The sequence below is a fragment of the Rhinolophus sinicus genome, chromosome 3 (genome assembly GCF_057876585.1).
Source record: "Rhinolophus sinicus isolate RSI-liver-muscle chromosome 3, RSI-T2T, whole genome shotgun sequence".
NCBI lineage: Eukaryota > Metazoa > Chordata > Mammalia > Chiroptera > Rhinolophidae > Rhinolophus > Rhinolophus sinicus.
The window spans coordinates 158,858,016-158,884,963 of NC_142503.1; the positions used below are offsets into that span (position 1 = coordinate 158,858,016).

Genomic DNA, 26,948 nt, shown 5'->3' on the forward strand with positions numbered 1-26,948 from the left:
AGTATTTGGAGAAATGCCGTGGAATTTGATTAGTTATATATTTAAGAAAAGGCATTAAGCGTAGGTTTCTACTTATTGTTCTTTTTAAATGATTATGATAAGCTTATATTTCACTTTCTAATGGCAACAAAAGCTAAACTACTCTTTTAGCATAACCATAGTAATTTCTTTCTTTTGTTGGCTAGTTTATAAATTGTCCTTTACACATAATAGTTAAACATTTTTTTTCCTATTTCCCTGCTTTAAAAAATGAGTCCTTTCTTGTCAGTAATTTTGGCATTGCTTTTTTTGTTTGTTTGTTAGTATTCTGCATATGTTAAAATGGATGCTGTTAGAGTATCAGAGGTTTGTGAGTAGCTCATCTTCCCTCCTCCATAAATTTCAGGAAGAGTATTAGTATGTTTTCATGGTCCTCACCTTGAAATATATTTTTATGTACATTAATTGAATTTTTCCAAAGAGAATATGCATATATTCTTAAACTTGCTTTCACTACTATAAAAACTTTGCATGTAAATATTAATCATAACGATCTGTCCTGAAGATTATGATCTGTGTAAGTTTTGTAGTAGTTTAAAAATTTTACTTTATGTAGAATAAAGGACATTTTTGTTGTGAAGTTGTTTCTCTTATTTATAACTAGTCGAATAATTGGGTGAAAGTGTTCTGTTTTGTGTAGAAAAGGAAGGAGTATTTCATTAATAGATTTCTGATGGGATTTAAAAGAATACTTAGGCAAGCTGTCATTGCAAGACTTCAAGAACTTTCTCCTGCAGCCTCTTTTTGTCTTTTTAATATTTCTCTGTAGTTTGTGAGGAATCATTCCTAGGACTTTTTAGAACATTCGTGTACATCTTTTTCTAAACTTGTTTTTCTCTGAAATCCTCAAATCAAGACTGAAATGTGATAACTTTAATTATTTTTCTTGTGCACCCTGTACAGTGTTTATTGACTATCTTAAGATTGGGGAATCCTGGGGAAAAATAGTTATCCGAATCCTAAGTAATTGAATAATCTTATTTGTAACCTTAAATTTTATTGTTACCTGGAGGGAAATCGCTTACCGTGTTCCACAGGGCTGTATAGTATTGACCCTGTTATAGCCCGTTTTTTTTTTTTTTTTTTTTAAAGTTTTTATTGGGGAAGGGGAACAGGACTTTATTGGGGAACAGTATGTACTTCCACGACTTTTTCCAAGTCAAGTTGTTGTCTTTTCAGTATTAGTTGTGGAGGGCGCAGCTCAGCTCCAGGTCCAGTTGCCGTTGCTAGTTGCAGGGGGCACAGCCCACCATCCCTTGCGGGAGTCGAACTGGCAACCTTGTGGTTGAGAGGACGCGCTCCAACCAACTGAGCCATCTGGCAATGGCCCATGTGGGAATCGAACCGGCAGCCTTCAGCGTTAGGAGCACGGAGCTCCAACCGCCTGAGCCACCGGGCCGGCCCCCAAGTTTTAAGAATGACAAAATTGGCAGAATTCTCAGATTTTATAGATGGCACAAAACTGGGAAAAATGACTATGTTAGATGACAGAATCAAGGGGAGTTAGTTTGTCATCGTCATCTCTTGGGCATTTAGTAGGTGTCATGTACTGTACTTAGCATAAGTGATACAGAGATAAGCGCTTGTCCTTCAAACACTCACAGTCCAGGGGGAGGACATAGACTAGAAAATCAACAATTTACACTGTGTGACAAGTGCTGCAATAGAAGATGTAGGGTGCAGTTCTTCAAAAGAGTTATGAAAGGCTGGAATGAATGATGAATGAAAACTAAAAAGGTTTAACAGCACTAAATATAAAGTTCTACTTTTAAATTAAAAATAATTATATTAGAGGATGAGGAGGTTTAACTTAATAGCAGTGCATGTGTAAAAAGATTGAATAGAGGTTTTAGTTAACTTTAAGGTTATTATGAACAACAATGTGTGGATCATTACTTCCTCTCCGTGCTGAAACAAAAGCATAATACCACATCCTTCCCCTTGCCCAAATAAAATAAACCAATCACCCTAAAATGGGAATGCCTTATTAGTTACATAGATAGAAATAGTGGGTTCATAATAAGAGAGGTAGTAATACTGCTCTATGCAGGATTAGTCAGACCACTATCTGGATTATTTCCATTCACTTTGAGTAGGATGGATGGGAGAATGCTCAGAGGACAGTGATCATGGTGGGAAGGGTCTAGAATGCAGAGCATTGAAGGAAAAGAGCCCTCTTAACACATTTGAAAAATAGACTCTGTGCTATACCAACCAGGACAAACTTTTAGAATCATTGGGTAGAAATTAAAGGAAAATTTCGATTCATAGACTTTTCAGTAATGTAGACTGCTATAAAATTAGATGGTGAATTCTTAGAAGTGTTTAAGCAAAGGCTGGGAAACCATGAATTGAGGTTACAGATAGAGAGTTGGACATAATTTATAAAGTTCTATTTTATGTTATGATCCTATGATTCTCCTATTTCCAAAAAAATATTTCAAATTATCTAGTAGTAGTGTCCGTCATGGTCAGTACTCTGCAGCATTGCGTGGACTCGGACTTTTGAGTCTGAGCTCCGCTACTTGCTAGCTCTAACCTTGAGTAGGTACACCTGTTACTCTGAAATAGTTCTCTTGACGCTTTTCTCTCTATGCTTTTCCTTAAATATTTTTTTGGGACTCAGATTTGGGCTATGATTTAAGGAATGTTTAGTTACACAATGCATTTTTCCTCACACTTTTTGTTTTATTATTTGTCTCTTTCTCCTTGTAAGTTTCTTTCTCTAGTATACTATTTCTTTCATTGCTTCTTGTCTTGTCTGACACTTAAATTAGATGAGATGGTATCCTTAATTGCAAATGTAATGTTTTGTTTGTTTTTAGTTGGGGGATTTGGGAAAGAATGCTCAATCTTTTATAATTTGATAGAGTTAAAATTTCTTAAAGCCCTGCTCATTATTTTTTAATTCTAGATTTTATGTGAAAAGTGACCTATGGGTTTTCTTATCCATAGGTCAGTTTTGCTTTTTTTTTTTAAATCCATACAATGGGAATAATAATAATCTGTTTCTGGGGTTCATGTGAGGTTTAAATAAGATAATCATGTTTACCGTAATTAGTATGTAATTGGCATATTGTAAGCATGTAACATATATTAAGTTTATCATTATTTGTACTCTATCAGCCCAAGTAAATGACACTTAAATTTTTGATTGAAAACATTGCTAATCTAGAAAGATTTCATTATTTGGATTGTTTGTATTTTACAGAAGAGTAGAAAAATAAGAAGAAAGATTTCATTTTCAATAGAGTTAATAGCATTATAGAATTTAAAAATTTTAAGGAACTGTTGAGAATCTTTACTTAATCTCTCATTTTTTGAAGTAAGAAAACAGACCCTGAAAGATTGTTATTTAGTAAATTAATGGCTGTCAGTACTAAAATCCAAATTTTATGTATGCTAATGTATTGTACATGTGCCTAGCACATAGTAACTTTTGAGTGTTTAATTAATATAATTGTATGTGTCGTCTCTGAAGACTAGCGTATATCTCTGTTAATTGTTTGTTCCTATGTTCCATCTTTCTGCATATTCATTTAGGACCTATGCAATGGTCCATAAAACATTTATTGAACATCTGTTTGCAGAGCAGCTTTTTCCATAAATAAAAGTCATAGTTTTCTACCTCTGTGCAAGAAATTTGGCAATGTATTAGAATTTGAACTCTAAATTTTTAAGTTAAGGGTAAACTTTATTAGAAAAAACATTTTATCCAAATTTTAGAAAGTTAGTTGGGTTTGTTAATTTTAGCACTCAAATTATCTAGAAGGAGCTTTTTGAAGGCTATACCCATATGTTTCATCAGATGTGATAGTACATAAATGGGGATGATATTTAAGTTATCTATCAAAAATTGAAGCCATGGTGCACCATTTCAAGAGAGTGTTAGGTTTATACTCTGCTTGAGGGAGAATGGGATCTCTGTGTTGTGTCATTATGTGGGAGCTAAATGCAGCCAATAGGATGGACTAGAATAGGAGAGGAGGAAGATGACCAGCTAGAGGAGTAGGAACTACAGGTCATTTTTCAGTCATATTGAGAAAAAAATAAAAGAAGAAATTGGGTGGAACAAGATTATGGAGAAGTATATAACCAGCCTGATTTGCTGCTTTAGTAGAAACTGGCCAACTAGGTGTTTTGGTTGAACTGGGGCATTGTTGACAAATTGCTAATCTAACAGCTGCTTATTAACTGTTTCAAATGCAGAGGATTAGAAATGATCCAGAAGTCAGTTTCACTGAATGAAGAATCTGACTTTGAAAATTATGACTAAGATATTTTTGTTGTACTATAGTACACATTGTACTGAATGCAATTACAGAATTTTTTATGATTTCTTTGTGGATAGAAAAAGTATAAATGAAATATTATGACATTTTTAAAGGCCTGTTTTGTTTATCTTTAAATTAATTTGGTTTACAATTGATTATAAATTGATACCAGAAAAAGATTAAGAATATAGAGTCTACTTATGACTAATCTTTTAAACTATGGCAGCGGGATGTGTGAATGAGAATAATTATGTTGTGTAACAGGAAGTACCTAATTCTCATTCACAACTTAGATATGACCTTTAATGATGTGCGGTCATAGCTAATGAGACAATAAAACTGGCACTTTCTATTTAATCGCAAAAAGCTCCGTCTGCAATACTTATTGATATTGCTTGAATATTGACTTGTTCACATATTTATCTTTCTCAGAATGTGGTTTCTGCCTCTGTAGTTAGAATAGTGTTCTCGTGTGTGTGTGTGTATGTGTGTGTGTGTGTTTGTAAAATTTGACATAGCTGGAAAAGAGATTAAGTATCTTACTGAATTGTGAGCTCTTCCCCTTCCTGGCCCCATATTCCCCTACTCTGCCGTGAGAACACTGGAAGCCAACCTTATACTGCCAGAGAAGGAGATCGGAGGATTCTTCTCTATCAAAAGTGACCAGACAGGCGGCCGGATGGCTCAGTTAGTTAGAGCGCAAGCTCACAACAAGGTTGCCAGTTCAATTCCCGCATGGGATGGTGGGCTGCGCCCCCTACAACTAAGGTTGAAAACAGCGACTGGATTTAGAGCTGAGCTGTGCCCTCCACAACTAGATTAAAGGACAACGACTTGGAGCTGATGGGCCCTGGAGAAACACACTGTTCCCCAATATTCCCCAATTAAAAAAAACAATTATTAAATAAAAAAAGTGACCAGACAGAAGGAATCCTCAAAATAGCCAGGTTCTTGCCTGATTATTCTAGAATGAAGTACCCTGGTCTGCTCACTCACACAAATCTTCTAATCATTTTTTCAGTATCTTAGATATAAATGTACAGCCAAGGATTTTCTCTAATTTGAGGAAAATGTCAAGCATGAAAGGCAGAGACCAAAGCAAACAGCGAAAAAGAACTCAGGGTTACAGAGACAGTGCAAGGAGCAGAAGAAAACAACAACAATGTCAAACACCCAATTTATTTATATCCTCAAAGAGAAAAGAAGTTACTGCATTCATGGAAAAATAAGAACAAGATGTAGGGGAAAGAGAAAAAAAAGAAATATGCAGCAAACAGAAAAGAACTCATGGAAATTAAAATTTTAATAGAAGAGTTAGAAGATAAAGTTGAGATCTCCCAGAAAATAGAGCTGAAAGACAAGAGATATAAAATGCAAGAGGATAAAGAAAATAGAGTAAAGGAAATTTAGAGAATCAATCTAGGAAGACCAGTGTCTAAATACAGATGGTTCCTGACTTAGCATGGTTTGACTTATGATTTTTCAACTTATGATGGTGCCAAAGGTGTACACATTGATCTTTTCTCAGGCTGGTGACACGCAGTTAAGGTGCTTTCTCCTGATCCCGGGTGGCGGCTTGAGCTACAGCTCCCAGTCAGGCCTGTGGCCACCAGGTCAAATAGTCGACACTCTACAGGGCACTGTGTTGCCAGCCTTTTTTGGATGTTGTGTTCTGAGTATGTTTAAGGTAGGCTAGGCTGTGATGGCCAGCAGATTAGGCATATTAAATGCATATTCGACTTAGAATATTTTCAGTTTATGATGGGCTTATTGGGAGGTAAATCAAGGAGCATCTGTAATAGGCACCGGAGAAAGAGAACAGAAAAAAGTCTAAGGAAGCTTATTTTAAGAAAACTTCCCAGAACTGAAGGACATATATCTGAATTTTAAAAGACTCAGCAATTATCACTTCAAACCATTGAAAAGCAAAAACAACGACAAAAAAACCAACTCATTCCCAAGACACATTATAGAATTTCAGAGCACATAAAGAGAAGCTTCTATAAGCTTCCTGCAGGGAATATAAAAGTGACCATGAAAAATCGAGGCTCAGAATGGTGCCAGGCTTCTTAACAGCAACACTGCAACCCAGAAGACAATAGGAAAGGCCTTCAAAATTTGGACAGAACGTGTGTTTCTGTCTAGAATTATCTACTGAGTCAATTTCAGTTATTAAATATGGGTAAGTGAAGATATTTTTACACAGTGTAAGGAATAAAAAGTATACTTCATGCCCCATTCTCAGAAAACTGATGATGGAAATGCCCTACTAAAAAGAGAAGACCAATGAAGAGGAAAAAGTCCTTCTACAGAACATAAGGTTTTGGGATTTCATTTGCATTTATGTTACATTTATTTGTATAACTTATCATTCTAGATTCCACTCCCACTTTTTCTTCTTCTGGTGTGCCTTTCTTATTTGTTTGTCTCTGTCTCTCTGTCTCTGTCTGTCTCTCTCTCCAGTCATTTGAAGAGTGTCTGCCATTGTCAGGCCCTAGTGTTAGATGCTGAGCGCAACATGACCTTGTGCCCTAGAGGACCTCAGTCTGGTCATGGAATCACTTGTATAAACAGAAAAATTATAATACAGCAAGATAAATGCTAAAATAAAGATAGGAAAAATGGTCAGTAAAAGTAGTGAGGAAAGGCATAATGGGCAAAAGCTGCACTTTGAGGAAATAAAGCATTTTCCAGGCCAGAGAATTAGAAGGGCTCGTATTTCTTTGATTAACCAGCTTTATTGCCTATAAAGCTCGTTATATACCTTTTCCCCCCTCACTATTTTATTTTTTTCTTTAATTGTTTTGCAATCTGTAAAGAACTTCTAGAAGATTGGCTGGGGGAGGTTGTCATCTCAGGGAGTGGTGGGGAATTAGGGAAGGCAATTTAGCTTTTGTGTATTGGTATTTGGTATGAGGTGAGGGGAGAAAACAGTTGGGGAAATAGCAAATGGTAAGCTTACATGTGTCTTCTATTCTAACACCTCCCCTCATCACTGGTGGTAAGTCAGGATTCTGCTGTTAGTAGATGTATGATCTTGGTAAGCCATTTCTTCTCTATGGATTCCATTTTCCTCCACTTTAAAATGAGAAGATTGCTATAGATGGACATTGCCTATTGGTAGTCTCTTAATAGTTGCGTAAAAAGGCGAAACAGTGACCCAATAAGTTTGGGAACACAGGGTGAAACAAAGTTAAGTAGATTTCTTTACTATAGCCTTACGTACTTTATGGCATGTGGATTGAATTCCTACACTCTTAGCCTGGCTTTCCCAGTAATATGTTTCCAGCTCCGTCTTTTTCCTTATGCTTTCGTGGAAGGAAAGAGCCAGGGCTTCAGAATCATACATATCTGGGTTTGAATTCTGACTGCTACTTAGTAGCAGCTCTGTGGCCTTAGGTAAATTATTTAACTTAACTATTAGGTTGGTGCAAAAGTAATTGCAGTTTTTGCAATTTAACCTTTTAAACTGCAATTATTTTTGCACCAACCTAATAGTTTCTACATATGTAAAGCGAGGATAACACTTTGTGGAGTTGTAAAGATTTGGTGACAACTCATGTGAATGTATAGAATGTATCTGGCATATAATGGGTTAAAAAAGGTATAGTTTAAGTACAACAAATTCCAGAGTTAGTATAGAATGTAATACTTGATAATATGTTATTTATATTCTACATACATCTGGTATTTGAGGTGGGCTGTTTATGTGTTTCATATATACTTACATACTTTTACCCCAAGAAAACAAATGTTTTTGAGGGCTTATTATCTTTTGCCATCCACATATAGCACCCAGCATTCTCCTGGAGACTCAAGTAAGTGCTTGATAAATACCTGACAATTTCATCAAAACAGTGGAATGAGGTGAGATGTGGTTATCTTACATCTTTCATCACCCTGGGGAGAAGTCCGTGAATTTAGGAATATTAATTTTCTTTGATTACTTACGTTAAATGATTAAACTTTAAGTTTAAAAGAACTACAATTGACTGTAAATGAATTGTCCTTTAAGCAAACAATAAGGATTATAATAAAGTACTATTTAATATTATAAAGTATATTGTCGGAATACTAATGTTTTACATTTTGTTTTGTCTCTAAGCAAATGGTTATGAGCCTTAGAGTTTCTGAACTTCAAGTACTGTTGGGCTACGCTGGGAGAAACAAGCACGGACGCAAACACGAACTTCTCACAAAAGCCCTGCATTTGCTAAAGGCTGGCTGCAGTCCTGCTGTACAAATGAAAATTAAAGAACTCTATAGGCGGAGGTTCCCGCAGAAAATCATGACGCCCGCGGACTTGTCCATCCCCAACGTACATTCAGGTCCTATGCCAGCAGCTTTGTCTCCATCTACCATTCCACAGCTCACTTACGATGGTCACCCTGCATCCTCATCGTTACTCCCTGTTTCTCTTCTGGGACCTAAACATGAACTGGAACTCCCACATCTTACGTCAGCTCTTCACCCAGTCCATCCGGATATAAAACTTCAAAAATTACCATTTTATGATTTACTGGATGAACTGATAAAACCCACCAGTCTAGGTAAGATTATTCTATAATGGTTCTTTGGTTACTTTGCGGGGATACATTTTCATTTTAGAGTACTTGAACCAGTTTGTTGTTCATAATGAAATTTACATTTGGTAATAGCATCCAGATGATAATAATCTTTCAATTTTAGACAGAATCAGATATATGAAAGCAGCTATCTTTTAGACAAAAAGTATAGTCAAGTTTCCAGTGATGGTTGCTCACCCAGTAAATATTAAAAAGTTTCCAAGAATATAAACTTTTATACTTTAATATTTTAAATTATTGGTTAATATTTTATGATAACTTACAAATTAAAAAATTAAAACCCAGTAATTATTACCAGTCTCTGAATTCAGTTCTTAATTTCTAAGTGTTGATTATGTCTGAAACAAATGACTAACTAGTTTTGATTATTTAAATGAGTCAATGGTTTTATTATTATAAAAGGAGATTTGAACTTTGATGTGTGGTATTTCAATTTCAGCTGATTTTTTAAAGTGGATATGTGTGCTTTATAGGTGCACACATGATCATGGTTATATAATACGAATATTTGAAATTTCATTTACTGTGTTTTCCCATCATTTGATTAATGTCTAGCGTATTCATAGAATTTCATGTGCTATTCAACTTGTGATTTTAATTGCTATAGTGCAACCTTATTTAATGAAGAATAAAACTGACCTATTGTGATCTCTGATGCCTTTGGTGTAATTTATTTAAAATCTAAGAATTCCAGGTGCTGGTTTGTTGTTATAAATCAGTGGTTGGCAAACTATGGCCAGCAATGCAAATCTAGCCTGTGTCGTGTTTTTTGTGCTAAGAATTTTTAAAAGAAATATTTCTAAAGGGTTGTTAAAAGAGAAAAAAAAACAAAAAGAAAACCAAGAATATGCAACAGAGACCACATATGTCTGCAAAATCTAAAATATTTACTGTTTGGCCCTTACAAAAAATAGTTTGCCTACCCCTGTTACAAATAATTAAACATTTCAGTTTGGGGGATTGTTGAATGTTGAATTTTGAGACCATTTACTAAAATTCTTTGAACTGGTAAATGTTTGTTTTTGCAGAATTTACCTGAATAAATTAAGGTTATAGGAGTCATTTTCTTTTTTTAAATAACTGTTTTATTTATTTGAAGCACAGTTTAAAAAAAAGGTATACTTTGGATATTCAGTGGCATAGGAGTCATTTTCAAACAACATGAATTTTATTTTACATTATTTTATTTTTAAAATAACCATAACAAGAAAACTTAACACTTGTTGAGAACCCACTGTATACTTACGAAACATGCTCATTATAAAAAATGAAAGTGCCAAAGTTCCTTCCTCATTAGCAACTTAGTATGTATGTATCATATTATACATGTGTTCTGTGGCTTGGCTTTTCCCCTTACTCATACATTATAGGCATCTCTCCTTGTCTGATATAGATAGATAGATAGATAGATAGATAGATAGATAGATAGATAGATAGATACACACACTTTTAATTGAAGGCTGTATACATACACATACACACACATTTATATATGGTGTGTTATGTGTACACATGTCAGTATGTATATGTATATTCTAGCTCATTTCTTGTTAGACTGTATATTATTGCGTGATTTAGATAAGTCCTGTATTAAAAGACAAAATTTTCTAGTTTTCTGCAGAAAACATGCTGCAGTGAACATCATCTGAGATTTAAAAGGAAAAAATGTTTGTGGCTTTTATTTGATTTGATTCCCAGCTCTCAAATTTTCTTAGTGTTAATTAATATATCTTGTTGTTTTCATTTTCACTAATATGAATTTCAAGTACCAGTGTGAATAGATGTTGTTATATATGTATCTAAATTTTGTTATGAAGAGTAGAAATGCAGATTGGACACACATTATGGTTATGTTGGGTAATATTTTAAATTAAATTTAAATTGAAAAAAATTTAAAGTTTTTTACTAAGGTATTTTTGCTTGACTATATGTTTATTTCTAATGTCTACACGAATTGTCTTTTCATGCCTTTGTAGCTTAACTTAATATATCATAATTTATATCTTACATCTTGTTGCTTTAATACATCTATCCAAATGACCCTTTTAATGTGTAATAGTAATGGGTAAACAGCTGATTTATCCCTAAAAAGATATTAGAAGCAGATAGTTCATAAGAAATTATGGTGTTAAAGCTGCAGAGTTTTTGATATCTTTCTATAGTATTTTCCCCTAATGATTGTTTTTTTGTTTGTTTTTTTTTTAAAGATTTTATTGGGGAAGGGGAACAGGACTTTATTGGGGAACAATGTGCACTTTCAGGACTTTTCTCCAAGTCAAGTTGTTGTCCTTTTCAATCTTAGTTGTGGAGGGTTCTGTTCAGCTTCAAGTTGTTGTTCTTTCAGTCTTAGTTGTGGAGGGCGCAGCTCAGCTCCAGGTCCAGTTGCTGTTGCTAGTTGCAGGGGGCACAACCCACCATCCCTTGCGGGAGTCGAACCGGCAACCTTGTGGTTGAGAGGACACGCTCCAACCAACCGAGCCATCCGGGAGCTCAGCGGCAGCTCAGCTCAAGGTGCCATGTTCAATTTTAGTTGCAGGGGGCGCTGCCCACCATCCCTTCCGGGAGTCGAGGAATTGAACTGGCAACCTTGTGGTTGAGAGCCCGCGCTCCAACCAACATCTGAGCCATCCGGGAGGCAGCTCAGCTCAAGGTGCCGTGTTCAATCTTAGTTGCAGGGGGCAGTGCCCACCATCCCTTGCGGGACTCGAGGAATTGAACTGGCAACCTTGTGGTTGGGAGCCCACTGGCCCATGTGGGAATTGAACCGGCAACCTTTGGAGTTAGAAGCACGGAGCTCTAACCGCCTGAGCCACCGGGCCGGCCCCTAATGATTGTTTTTTAACACGTTGCGTACGGCGGGGTTTAAATCCCTCATACCCCTCTGTTCCGGCAGGTTTTTAAAGGAAACTACTTTAAAATGCACTCTTCTCTTTAAAGCGTAAATGCTTCTATGTCATTTATTATTTTTCTATAAATAATAGATTCTACAAATAAATTATTCTATAAATTATTCTATAAATAATTATTCTACAAATAATTCAATAAAATATGCAAAGTAAAAAGAGTCAACAGTAAAACGAGAATTCTCGTTATCCGTCCTTAACGCATGGCTCAGAAAAAAACGAAGATTCTCGTGATCCGTACACAACGTGTTAAAGAATAGGCAATAAATTTTAAATAATTTTCCATGTTTACTCTTCATCTGAAAATTTATAGAATGCTTCAGTGCAGTGTTTTAGTGTGACAATTTAAAAACAGTGTCATAAAGTTTTGCCCATTCTTGATATCCAATAAGTAAACCCTTGCACTTACAAAATTGACGGCTTGAAGTACTAAAATATTTCCCATGAGACATATTTAATTGGGCTTTCTTTGTACTGTCAGTCCTCATTATTTGCACATTCTGTATTTCTGAATATCTGCCATCTCAAATTTATTTGTAATTCCAAAATCAATACAACAATTTCACGGTCATTTAAATACATGCGCAAAGCAATGAAAAGTTTGTCAGCTGACAACTCCCATTTTCCCACCTGTGATTGAGCAAGGTCTTGACTTTTGCCTTCTTGTTTTCTTGCTACTTTAAACAAGTGTCCTCTTTGCATTCTATTTAATGCCACGTTTTTGTGCTTTCTGGTGTTTTCACAGTTTCAAAAGTCCCCCAAGCATAATGCTGGAGTTCGGTCTAGTGTTCATGAGTTCCAGAAGGCTGTGATGTGCTTTATGGAGAAAATACATGTGTTATATCAGTTTTGATTAGGCTGTTGGCTATGAGATCGATGGTAACAAATCATCAATATATATTAAATAAGGTGTCTTTAAACAGAAACACACATAAAACAAGGTTATGTATTGATCAATTGATGAAAATGTTGCGGCCAGATGCTTACCGGAACCTAACCCTATATTTCCTCTAGAAGCAGTGGTTCATTATTCACTAATTCATCGTTTGTGGTGACTTTATACAATACAACTACCACAAGTAATAAAAATTGACTATATATTTAAAGTATAATTTGATCTAATACCAGTTTTCATAAATAAATCCATTGTTTGTGGCACACATAAACGTGAATAGGTGGTATATAATTGCTTGGTGGCATGTAAATAGATTTCTAATTTCTCATTGTTATTATAGAATGAAAATAAAGCAAACATTATGGTTATGTATAAAAAGGTCTTACCAGAAAACAATTTATGGAAGGTCAGTGATTCAGTAAATATTTGGGGTAGGAGAATGCTCAATGAATCTGAAAAAGTTACTGAAAGAAGATTCTGAGTAATCTTTAGAGTTTAGGATGAATGTATTTTAAAGTCCTCTCTGCTTTATAAAAAACAATAAAGAACCTATAAGATTCTTGAATATTATTAAAAGACTATCTCTGTATTTTATTAATAGAAGTGACTACTTCATCACAGTATTCAGTTTTCTAACGGATTAGTTTTGCCAGTAGATTGTTTGTTTTGAATCTAGCAAACAATATTTTCTAAAAATATTAAATGGCTTCCAGCATCCTCTTTCTTTCTAAAACATGCATACATTTAAAATCATTACAAGCTCTTAAGAGTTCAGTTTTTCCTGTATAGTTCATCACAATTATCACTTGAGTCCAGAATGTGACAGTAAATTTAATTTTTCATTTTTTCCCCTTTTTGGCTTTAAACACTAGATTTAAATAGATTTTATGTTCTGATGTAAGCTGAATATTTTTATGTGTGGTTCATGTTTCTAAAAAATCAAAATAATTTTTCTGTGATTCCCTATTTTATTAGATAATCCTTATCCATTCTTAAAATCATTTTATTTCTTTAACAGTAAGTAATTTTAAGATCTTTATTCATTTTGGAACCATATATTAAAGAGAATTCTTTTCATTGTCCATAGTTAACTAGAAGAATTGGGAGATGAAATAAAGGTTGTTGTAAAATGCTTGATTTGTTGTATATTTTTGCCTGTTGGTATTAAAATCCTGTTTGTTCTGTGAGGCCTGTTTCAAATGCTTTTTAAAACCTTTTCCATTAATCTTTCCAAGATTCCCCACTAATACCTGTATATTCCTTCCCCATCCAGAGTCGATTTCGCCTTCCTGCATGCTCATACATTTTGTTGCTCGTTCCTCAAAATGTAGGAGCTCTGCTGTATTCACCTGTGTATTCCTATAATGGCTAGCTGTGAGCCTCTTACATGGCAGTTGTTCAGTAAACATTTATTACTTCTCCAATTCATTTAAATACAGTAGTCTTTCACTTTAATTCAATGAATGTTAACCATTTTATCATCCAAACACAATGGAGGCATGCCTCATATCATAAACAATGACTTATAATAGGGATGGGAAATAGAGTAGGGAGAAAAGGGGTATCCTTCCCTTTATTGTTCCCACCCCCATTCTGAGTAATTGATGACTTGGATATTTAATATACTCTCATTTAAAAAAAAATTCCCTAATTACAAAGATACCACATGTTTAATGTAGACTCCATAGACGATACTTTAGAGAGAAAAAATATTTCTGTTGTGTTCTTCTAGTTAGTCATCTGTGTGTGTGTGTGTGTGTGTGTGTGTGTGTGTGTGTGTGTTTCTGCTTTTGTTTTAATGAAGAGGAGAATCTCAAATACTGACAACCCAGCAGGATTAGCCACATGTATTATTGATCCATATAAATAAAGGGGCACAGAAAAATTTTAATCTTTTTTGGTATATTGAGTACCACGTGTAGAGTGTACTTCATTTTAAATCTTATTTACATAGTGTACCACTACTGGTGTTGATGAGCTATGGAATTTACATAATTAAAAAAGATAAAGGACAAATAATCTTGGATTAAAATGTTTTGTAATGTCCTTTGAGAGGAAAGATATTTCCCTTCTTTAATATTATTTTATTTAGAATCGTTGTTTAGAATATTATTTACATTTATTGTTTAAGTAGACTCGAGTTAGAGCATAATGGCAAAAGCAAAATATTTTCGTAGTGACTGAAAAAGTAATTCTTTAGGATGCAGTACTTGATTCAGAATTGAATAAACAGATCCATTAATACTCAGCTTTATATTTGTTACTAATTTAATTATTTTAGTCTAACATGTAGAGAACAGCTTTGCGTTCATTTGGAGTAGTCATGTGAAAGTTTGGTGAGTTATCTCAAAGTTTGCTTTATATCAAATTTAAACCAAATTATACCTTCTCAAGAGATATCTTACTTTTCAGATTTTTAAAGATCTTAGCTAGTACCTCTGAATAAGTTCACATCATGTGTCCATGGATTAGATAGTTCTCATAGACTGGTATGAGGAATAATAATTGTTGATGTTGAGTGTTACTTCTAATGTTCTAAAGTCAGTGTTCCTCTAGTGGATTACTGAAGGATACAGTATCCCCTCTTATCCCAATTGGAAGCAATAGTTAATTGATAAAAGTAATGAGTGATTAAAACAATACGTAATAAGTTACACATCTCTAAACCATATTAATCTATCTTTACTTGCCAATATTTTGATGTGGGTGAAGGACTTTCTTTTGAGACTGCTGAATTCCCAATTTTAGATTGTCAAGCAGAGAGAGAATTTAAAGACTTGTGAAGTAACTTGAGTCCAGAATGTGTTACAACTGGGGTAAAAAATCTTTTATACTTATGCCACTCACCTAATTCCGTTGTATTTTTTTTAAAGCAACTTGCTTTTATTGTGTCTTTGCAGAGCATTCAACTTAATTTTCATAAAAACTTTTCCTTTGTACTTCTGGTTCATTGATTTTGTAATTACAAGTGCAACTGGCATAACCAAGTTTGAGAATAAACACCTGTTGTTCTTTGTAAGCACATCAAGTGGTGTGAGCAGAAGTGCACAAAAGCACTGAGAGTTGCCTGCTGGCACAAGCAGTCAGCTTGCTAGAGCATCCGTTAGGATGTTTTATACAAGAGGCAGTGGAGAACACCAGTTAATCCAGTTAAGAGGAGGTCAGCTAAGAGGGCTTGTACTGATTTTCTTTTGCGCCATTCTTAACTCTCCAAAGACAATGGAATTAGAAGTTTATGTGTTGTCTTGCTTGAGAATAATTTAAATGGTTTTTTTCTCTGGAGGAACAATATGGATCATAATTTTTATGGTTGTGGTTTTTTTCTTTTAAGAAATTTACTTTTAGCTCCCTGTCACCCCTTTGGGAGAGTTGTAATGGCGGGAAGGATTGGAAGAAGTAGGGAAGTAAGCAAGTTAAATTTTTATTGTACAGTTTTATGTTTATAGTCTTTTAGAACTCATTGTAGTTTAATCCTTTTTTCATTGAGGACAGTGACAGTAAATAACAAAGATAAAATGAAACAATTCATAGGCATCAGTTAATTTTTTTTTACTAAAAATTATCATAACAAATTAAAAAGTATTAGTATGTGTGAAGGTGATCTCTCCTTGTTCCTCCTAATTCTAAATGTGTCCTAATATTTTTTGGGAAGTATTTGGATGCTACAGACTGAAGAATCTGAAGCACTGAAATATACTTTAAGTGATCATATGGGTGCCATTCTTCAATTTGTAATTAAACAAGTCACTTATTTTATCTTTCTCTTTTTTAAGTCTTGGAATGTGGCTTCTATTTAAGTTTAATGTTTCTCAAACAATCTTTTCCATAAAACACCATGAATATCTGTTGCCTGAGTTATTTATAGTATTTGGATTCCTGAGCTCTGTTACGAGTAGTTCTTTTTTATTTTATTTTATTTTTTTATTGGGGAAGGGAAACAGGACTTTATTAGGGAACAGAATGTACTTCCGGGACTTTTCCAAGTCAAATTGTTGTCCTTTCAGTCTTAGTTGTGGAGGGCGCAGCTCAGCTCCAGGTCCAGTTGCCTTTGTTAGTTGCAGGGGGCACAGCCCACCATCCCTTGCGGGACTTGAGGAGTCAAACCAGCAACCTTGTGATTGAGAGCCCGCACTCCAACCAACTGAGCCATCTGGCACTGGCCCATGTGGGAATCGAACCGGTAGCCTTTGGTGTTAGGAGCACGGAGCTCCAAGTGCCTGAGCCACTGGCCGGCCCACAGGTAGTTCTAACTTGATGTGGAACAATATAGCGATACTTCTAGGGAAAACCAACCAACAACCTAGGTGTACTGGGTTTATAGTCTCAGTAATTTAGAAAGTTAGGTTGATCACTTTCCTTTTTAGAGTATTTCTATGAAGAGAATTACAATTATTTTAGGCTTGGGAGATGTATGAATAATTTATAGGAAAGGTTTGAAATTTATATATATAAACATAAATTTATATATAAACTTGGGTTTTGCCTTACGGAAAAAAAGTGCAGATGCTTCAGCGCTCCTAAATAGTTAAAATGATCCATCTTGTTTTGTGCAGTATGTGTAGGGTTTCTGCTACATCTTAATAACATTGGTTCCCAGTGTTTTCTGCCAAGGGCTCCTTTAGCATTGGATTATATTTCACAGTTTCCTTCTCTCATTTTTTATAATTGAATTTGCCTTCCTCCACTTGCCTAATAGCTAGTGCTTAGAGATCAGGTGATGCAAATTCAAGGACGCAGGCTCTGATGAATATTGGTAAGGGCATTCAAAGGTTTTATGATTCACTCTACTCTACTTTTAGAAAATTTGCCTTCTAACAATTCAACACAAGCTGTGCTCTTCTGTACTTTAATTTTGGGAAGTCAAAAGCACTAATTTTTTCTGTAGGTGGGTTTCTTCCCTAGAAACTTTTCTTTCTAATTTGGCAGCACTGGTTTCTAACTTCAAAACAAAATCTAAGATATACATTTCTTTGTAGATAATATTCTTTTTATCTGGTGAATTTAATAATTTTATTACTATTTATATAGAGATTCCTTACAAAGTAATCTAGTGTGTTTTTAATAATGGATGTCTTTATTCTTATTATCTTGAGAACTAAGAATGATACGACATTTTGGTTGGAAAGGAATCTTGACAATCAGAATCAGTAAAAAACCCCTCTGTACACTTGTACATATGAAATTTAAAAAATTTAATTGTGAGATTAATGAGCCATCCGTTTAGGTTCAGAAGCAAGTAAGTACAGTTTAACAAAGAAATCCAACATATAAAATATTACTGGGATGGAATTTAAAGATCAAGTCTGTAGTATATATAGTGCTTGAAATACAGCATTTCAGAATTTGCCAGTAAGCTCTACATCACGTTGGCCCAGTCTCCGCATCAAAATTGAGTCACCATGCTAATTGCAGACCAGCCAGCTGCAGGATTTGGTTGTGGTAATCATGGGGCAGGTAGGATGGTGGAACAAAGGGAGAACTCAGTTTTTGCAATCCATTGCTTTCCTTTAAGAAATTTTCTTCGTAGATATCTGCGTAATTGGAAGAATATTTTAAGCCTTTCTCTTTTTTGAGCCATACTATTACAGTGCTGGCAGTACTTGCAGGTGACCCAATAGTTTTGTGCGAAGATTAGTCATTCTAATTCTTTGGTACTGCTGCCGATAAATTATTAAAGCTAAAATGTAAATAAGCTTTAGATATGCCAAAGATGGGGCTATTGCAGTGCCAAAGTAGCTGGATGTTGAATATAGTATTAGAATTAAATCACTTTACGGTAGGTAAAAATAAAAAGGCTGAGTTGCTTTTGAAAAAACAAATTCAATTTATCAGCTCTCCGTGTTCTCTGCAGTGCGTAGAATTTTGTTTCAATGTTTATTTTGGAGCTATATTTTTGAATGTTTTGTTTCTGCTCTTAAAGTTTATTTTAATTTTAAAATTAATGATTTTATTATATAAGATGTAGATTAGACGGGAAAATCACTTATGTATAATATAAATACTTCAAAGCATTTTGTGCTTTTCACCACCTCCCCATGTGAAGTTTAAATATAAAGTTAGCAATTTATATATAATTTAAGAAATCATAAAGGAAATGATGGATACAGTAGATTACATAAATATGTCAAATTTCTATGCATTAGGGTTTTTTTTTCACATCATTAAAAAAAAAAATCCCAAGTATAAAAGTAAAGTTGTACAGTGAAGAAGGCTGCTAGGAAAAAACTTGATTCATTTGACATCCGACGTTGGAGGAGGGTTCTACAGATAGCTTGGACTGCAAGAAAAGATGAACAAGTGGGGCCTAGAGCAAATTAAGCCTGAAATATTGTGGAGGAAAAATGACAAAACTGAAGCTGTCTGACTTCGGGCACATCATGAGAAGGCAGGGTTCTTTGGAAAAGACAATAATGGGAGAAACAGAAGGTAGCATGGAAAGAGGAAGACCAAATATGAGACGGATTGACTCCGTAAAAGAAGCGCTAGGCATGAGTCCACAGGAGCAGAGCAGGGCTGTTGACAGGACATTGTGGACGTGACACATTCACAGGGTCACCAGGAGTCCATGTAGACTCAATGGCATGTATACACATGTAACAGTATTTCAAATAGAAAAATACTTGAATCAAACATAAGACTAAACGAAAGGACTCACAAATCAGTATGGGGGAGAGTACTAAGACACGATTAGGCAAAATGTATAACTAGGTAAGTTACTAAAGGGGAAATGCAACTAGGAAATGTAAAAAGATACTTTTACTAGTTCTAAAAGACAATTCAAAGTAAGACAATGAGGTGTTAAATCTTGTCTTAACTATTAGATTTAAATAATATATATTTCTATTCAATATTGATGACATATTAAAGTGTATGTTTACTGCTGGTACCAATACAGTAGAGCTCTTTGAAAGAACAGTTTGGCAATAGGTAGCAAGAGCTTAGAAATACCTTTTGATTTATGGCACCTTTGGAAACCCAAAGCCTAAGAACATTCATTGCAACATTATGTCTGGTATAAAAATGAGAAAGAACCTAAATATCCAATATTAACAGAAGAATAATTAACCTGTGATCTATGTACTATGTGGAATAGTTTAAGGCTCAGTTAAAAGTGATTACCATGAAGTCTAATACATGAATTGGGGAAAGAATAGGAAGCATAACTAAAAATTATTGGGCATCTGTTCTGACAAGCAGTAAGTTAGGCGCTTTATAGATGATATCTCATTTAAACCTCTAAACTTTGAAATTTAAAAAATGTAATTGTAAATAGCCTAAAGGTTATGAAAGAGGTAGCTGAGACCTGAAGAAAGTAATTCACAAAACTTAAGTGAAGGGGTCAGGGTTTTAAACCCAAGTAAGTTTGCTTCCAAAGCCAGTGCTATTATATAACAAGATATCAAAAATAAATAAGGAGATTTAAAAATCATTCTTTAAAGTAGTTTATTTAGCTATTTATAACATTGTTTGCTTCTTTAAAATAGTTTAGCAATTTATAACATTGTTTGCTCTCATTTTTATTTAGAAAAATCTTGAATATTTTCAGTAGAATTTATTGCATCTACAAATGGGATGACTGTATTGAAATTTACTTTATAGAAAACTGCAAAGGTCTTTTGTATTCCATACATATATTGAAAGAGGGTTTGAGATTTTAATTTTACATGATAATCTTTACCAGTACATACTGTAAATAAAGAGTTTTATTTCAACAGATCAGTCTAGACCTGTGTGAGATTCACAGTACATATGAAGAATTCTGATGTGTTACTTCTAGATGTTAGTCTCTAGGTTTAAAAAAAGTGTGTTATGTTAAAATTATAGACCTTTCACAAAACAATACTTAAATATTTTAAAGAAAAACTCAGTTTTTTTCAGTCTAGTCTAGATTTCAGGTTTTTGCTAAGATTCATTCTGTTGAAATGACATATATATGTAGTTAATGTCAAAATCTCCCTGATGATTTTCTAATATTTGGGGGAAGCAAAACCATTTTTGCCTTAAAGAAAATAATTTATAGTACTTTCTAAGATGTAGAGAGACCTTAAAAATAAGGTGAAGATTATAAGCCTCCTCAAAAACAAGGGAAAAAATTAAGTAAAATTTTGAAGTTCTTCTAAAATTACTTGAATAAAAGAGAAACATAAAATGGGTTTATAGAGGATTCATCACTTATTGGTTATTTTCTTCCTTCATTTATTCCCTTTTTTGCTGATTTTTATCCTTTCCATATGGATCAAGCCACTATAAAACATTGCAAATGAACAAAAATCTTAATAAAGCATGTTTTCATTTTTACGTAAATACCCATGGTCATGGAAGTAGAATCTTCCTTATTCCTTCCTCCCAAGAGATTTGTGACTTTTTAAACAAATAAATATAAAAATAACTTGGTTTTTATATTCTAAAAGTTCATTCACCTAATATATATAAAGTGCCCTTTTGTGCCAAGCACCATTCTAGTTGCTGGGAAAGAGTAAGATACTCAAGGAGTTCATGATCTAGTGGAGGAGTCAAACATACATTAGTTCGTCTTAGAAAACACAAGGCAAAATAAACTAAAAGGTCATAACCTAGAGATAAAAATCGAAGAGACTGTATTTCCCAGATGAATTTAACATTTTTGTCTTGTGGAGTAGTCAAATCAGAATTACTGAGGGTGCTTATTAAAAATAGAGATTTTCCACACCCCAGATCTTCTGAATTGTATTTACATTGTAGAGTATTATGCACACCTTCCCACGCAGATCACTTCATTTCTTTGAACTCCTGCAGAATGTATCACAGTATGATCATAAACTTAAATTTTCTCCTTTCCATGAACATATAGGTTGTTTCTATTTTTTGCTACTATACCAGTGAGCATCCTTATATATAAAAATATATATTTTTGTACTTATCTATTTCTTTAAATCCAAAGTATTTTTGCTTGGTCAGAGGATGTGCATACTTCTAATTTGCTATTAAATTGCATCCCCCCCCCAACAAAGTTTACACTCCTACCAACATTTTTATGAGAGTGCCTATTAACCACAGTTTTATCAAAAATTTAAAACTTTTATAAACTGATAAAATGAAAATGTCTTATTTTCATTTACATACGTTTGCTTGCTGCTGAAGTTGAACATTTTTATGCTTATTAACCATTTGTAGTCGTTGAATTGCTTGTTCATATTCTTTGCTCATTTTTAGTCTGTTTTGTTTCTTCTTCGTGCTTTGTATGTGATGCATAATAGCCAACCCTCTATTATATGTTGTAAATGTTTTATCTTCGCCTGTCACTCATCTTACTATGTAATTTATTATATCTTTCATTGCACAGAAGTGGAAAACAATTAAGTTGTCAAATCTGTTCGTTTACATTTGGATTTTTTAAAACAACAGCTTCATTGAGCTGTAATTCACATACTTTAAAATTCATCCTGTTGAAGTGTACAGTTCAGTGGTTTTTTTAGTATATTCATGGAGTCGTGTATCCATCACCACTACATATTTAATTCACATATTTTCATCATCCCAAAAGGAAACACTGTACTGATTAGCATCACTCCCATTCCCCCCTCCCCCCAACCCCTAAAAACTACTAGTTATCTTTCTGTTTCTATGGACTTGCCTATTCTGGATGTTATAGAAATGGAATCATATAATATATGGCCTTTTGTAACTGGCTTTTTTCACTTAGCATAATGTTTTCAGGATTCAGTCATGTTATAGCATGCATCAGTGCTTCGTTCTTTTTGGGGGGGAATATATAATTATATTTAATGGGATGTGTCTAATTTCCTTACTTAAAGTTTTAAATTGTGTAAAAAAAAAATTTACCCTCTAAATCATTTGTAAGTGTACAGTTCAATAGTGTTAAGTATATTGACATTGTTGCGCAAACAACCTAGAACTTTTTTATCTTGTAAAACCGAAACTTAACAATTAAATAACTCCTTATTTCTTCATCCCCACCCCTCAGCCCCAACCCCTGGTAACCACCATTGCACTTTCTGTTTCTAACAATTTCACTATTTTAGGTATGTCATGTAAGTGGAATCATACAGTACTTATTTTGTGCCTGGCTCGTTTCTCTTAACACAGTGCCCTCAAGGTTTATCCATATTGTAGCCTGAGACAGGATTTCATTTTTTCCTAAGGCTAGTTGATATTCCATTATATGTATATACCACATTTGGTTAACCATTCATCTATAGATAGACTTTTAGGATTTTTACATTTCCCAGCTATTGTGAGATCCTGCTTTCAGTTCGTTTGGATATATATCCAAAAGTGGGAGTGCTGGGTCATGTGGTAATTTTATTCTTAATTTTTTGAGGAACCACTATACTGTTGTTTGCAAAGCGTCTACACCATTTTACATTCCCACTAACAGTGCACAGGGGTTCCAGCTTCTCTGCAGCCTCACACCACTTACTTTCTGGTGTTTCGATAGTGGCCATCCTAATGGGGCTGAGGTGTCATATCTCATTGTGGTACTGACTTGCATTTCTCTAGCGATTTGTGATGCTGAGCATCTATTTATGTGCTTGTGGGCCATTTGTATGTCTTCTTTGTGAAATGTCTCTTCAAATCCTTTGCCTATTTTTGTGTTATTTTTCATTGTTGAATTATAGGAGTTCTTTATTCTGAATGTTAACCCCTGATTAGATACATGATTTCCAAATATTTTCTGTCATTTGGTAGGTTTCACTCAGTTTCCTTTGATGCATAGAAATGTTTTAATTTGGTTTAGTCACAAGTGTCTATTTTTGCTTTGGTTACCTGTGCTGTTGATGTCATATCTAAGAAATCATTGCCAAATCCAGTATCATGATGCATCTACCCTATGTTTTCTTATGGAAGTTTTATAGTTTCAAGTCTTTAATCAGTTTTTGTACATGCTCTAAGGGAAGGGTCCAGCTTCACTGTTTTGTATGTGGATAACTTGTTTTCCCTGCCATTTGTTCAAACAACTGTTCTTTCCTCATTGTGTGGTCTTGGCACCCTGGTCAAAGATTATTTGACCTTATATGTGAGGGTTTATTTCTGGGCTCTTCTCTGTTCCATTGGTCTATATCTCTGTCTTTATGCAAATACCACCCTGTTTTGATTACTATAGCTTTTGTTATGTGTTTTGACATTAGGAAACAGGCCTCTGACTTTGTTCTTTTTCAAGCTTGTTTTGGCTCCTCCAAGTGCCTTGAAATTCCATATGAATTTTAAGATGATTTTTTAAAATTTTTGCAGAAAGTGATAGTGAGATTTTGTTAGGGATTGCATTGAATCTGTAGATCACTTTGGTTAATATGGACATTTTAACAATATTAAATCTTCTAATCAATGAGCACTAGATGTGTTTCCATTTATTTGTGTTAATTTCTTTCAGCAATGCTGTGTAATTTTCAGCAAATAAGTCTTTTGCCTCTTTCGTTAAGTATTCCTAAGTATTTCATCCTTTTTGATGTTACAGAAAATGAGACTGTTTTCTTAATTTCCTTTTCAGATTTGTCATTGTTAGTGTATAGAAATGTAACTGACTTTTGTGTATTGATTTTGTATCCTGCAACTTCCCTGAATTTCTTCTAATATATTTTTAATAGGGTTTTCTACATATAAGTCATGTGATCTGTGAACAGAGATAATTTTACATCCTTTCGAATTAAGATGTCTTATTTCTTTTTCTTAACTGATTGCTCTAGCTAGAATCTAGCATGATGTTGAATAGAAAGTTGCCTTGTTCCTGATCTTAGAGGAAAAGCTTTTAGTCTTTTACCATTGAGTATGATGTTAGCGGTGGGTTTTTCATATATGGCCTTTAGTATGTTGAGATAATTTCCTTCCAGGCCTAATTTACTGAGTGTTTTTTATCATGAAAGGATGTTGAATTTGTCTAATGCCTTTTCTGTATTAATTGGGTGATCATGTGGTTTTTTTTCTTTTCATTCTGTTAATGTGGTGTATTATTACATTGATTAATTTTCATATTTTTAACCATCCTTGCATTCCACAAATAAACCCTACTTGGTCATGTTGTATATAATCCTTTTCATGTGCTGTTGACCTTGAAGAGGGGGGACATTCTTTAGAGGGAAAGCATCTAGTCTTTTGCCATTGAGTATGATGTTAGCTGTGGATTTTTTTCATACCTTTTTGTAGAATTTTTTTAAATCATGAAAGTGTTTTAGAATTTAATTAAATGCTTTTTCTCCATCTATTGAGATGATACTGTGTTTTTTTTCTCTTTATTAATATGGTCTAGTGCATTGATTGCTTTTCATCTATTAAAGAGTGGCTTTTGGATTTTGTCTGAGTTTTGATGACCTCATCCTGTCTCCAAGATTAATAAATTAAAAGTCCCCTACATTTTCTATTTCTGACATTTGTAGGTTTTTAAACATCAATTTTGGATTTTACTTTTGTTTATCTGAGAGTAAGGCTCTTATTTCTCAATCTTTTTTTGGATGAACTTTTTTTGACCTTATTCTGTTTTGCTGATCTGTTTGTATATTTCTCCACTAACATGGAATTATTGTATTTAATTTTTGGTTATCTTAAAAATTTTTGAGTAAGCAGTACATTTATTTCGTTTGCTGAAAAGATCAAGTTGCAAAAGGGTTTATAATGGAAAGGAAGTTCTTTTTCTACCTTTATCTCTCCCACAGGTGTTGCTTTCAGTTCCTTTTTTGTCTTTCCAGAGAGTTCTCTGTACACACAAACTTCTGTCTCATTCTTTTTTTAGCATCTACTTAGTATGCAATTGATTGGACTGCGCTTTATTAAATATTCTCCTATTGGTTGACATTTAGGTACTTTCCTGCTATTGAAAACAGCACTACTGATAATGTTCTATGATATGTATCACTAGACACATGTCTAAATATATCCAATATTTTATAAGGTAAATTTCTAGAAGTAGAATGTGCATTTAAAATTTTGATAGATGTTCCCAAATTTCTCTCCAGAGAAGATTTGTGCTAATTTATAATCCTACTGGCTATACAGAGTGTTTTATTCCCTATGCCTTCAGCAATACTGTGTGTTATTAAACTTTTTGATCATTTCAAATTAATAGATGAATATTTATAGATCATTATAGTTTTAACTTGCATTTCCCTTAAGTGTGAGAGTTTGTTTTATATGTTTAAGATGACATTTGTTTTATATGTTTAAGATGATTGTGTTTATTTTTCTTTGAACCGTTCATGAACTGTGCCCATTTAAAAACTGAATTATTGGGCTTTTCCTTCTGATTTGTAGAATTAAGGAATTTAGCACTTTGTGATTTAAATTTCAACTATTTTTTCAAGTGTGATATCTTTTGACTTTATGATTGGTGTTGGAATTTGCCATCCATTTCTTTTTATTGCTAAGTAGTATTTCATGATATGGCTGTGTCACACTTTCTCTGTCTTTTTACCTATTGAAGTGTATTTTGGCTCTTTTGTCTATCACAAATAACGTTATTATAAGCATTTATGTACAGGTGTTTGTGTGGACATAAGTTTCCTTTTTTCTGGATACATACCCAGGAGTGAGATTGCTGAGTCATATAAATGTTTAGTTTCTTGAGGCAATACCAAACTATTTTCCAAGTGTCTGTATCATTTTGTATTTCCATTGGCAGTGTCTGAGAGATCCAGGTTTTCTGAATTCTTGCCAGCATATTTGTTTTCAATTTTTTATTTTAGGTGTTTAAATAGATATGTACGGATATCTCCTTGTGTTCTTAATTTACATTTCCCTGATGGCTGATGCTGTTGAATGTCTTTTCATGTGCTTATTGGCCATCTCTGTCGCCTTGGCGAAATGCCTGTGCACATCTTTCACATTTTTAAATTACGTTGTTTTTTTTTTCACTGTCAAATATTGAGAATTGCTTTCTACATTCTAGATACTAGTCCTTAGTCAGATATGTTGCTTGCAAATATTTTCTTCCAGCCCGTAGCTTGCTTCTTGTTTTTAAACTTTTGATTTTGAAATAATTACAGATTTATAGGAAGTTACAAAGAAGTATACAGGAAGGCATGACCTGTGTACTCTTCACCTAGTCTCCCCCATTGTTAGCATCTTTCCTAACTATAGGAAATACCAAAACTAGGAAATAGACTTTGGTACAATTCACAGAAATTATTTGAATGTTACCAGTTATTTATGCACTTATTTGTGTGTGTGTAGCTCTGCAATTTTATCACATCTGTAGCTTCATGTAACCACCACCACAATCAAGGTATTTAACTTGACTACCATTGACGAACTTGCTACCTTT

At 34.0% G+C, this 26,948-nt stretch overlaps 1 protein-coding gene across 1 annotated transcript in view; it reads left to right on the plus strand.

The window, feature by feature from the left end:
• Positions 1–26,948, plus strand: part of PIAS1 (protein inhibitor of activated STAT 1) — a 113,440-nt gene that overhangs the window by 19,211 nt on the left and 67,281 nt on the right. Inside the window, exon 2 of the mRNA XM_074327512.2 lies at positions 8,419–8,863. Within this exon, the coding sequence (XP_074183613.1) occupies positions 8,419–8,863 (445 nt within the window). The remainder of the gene's footprint in view (positions 1–8,418; positions 8,864–26,948) is intronic.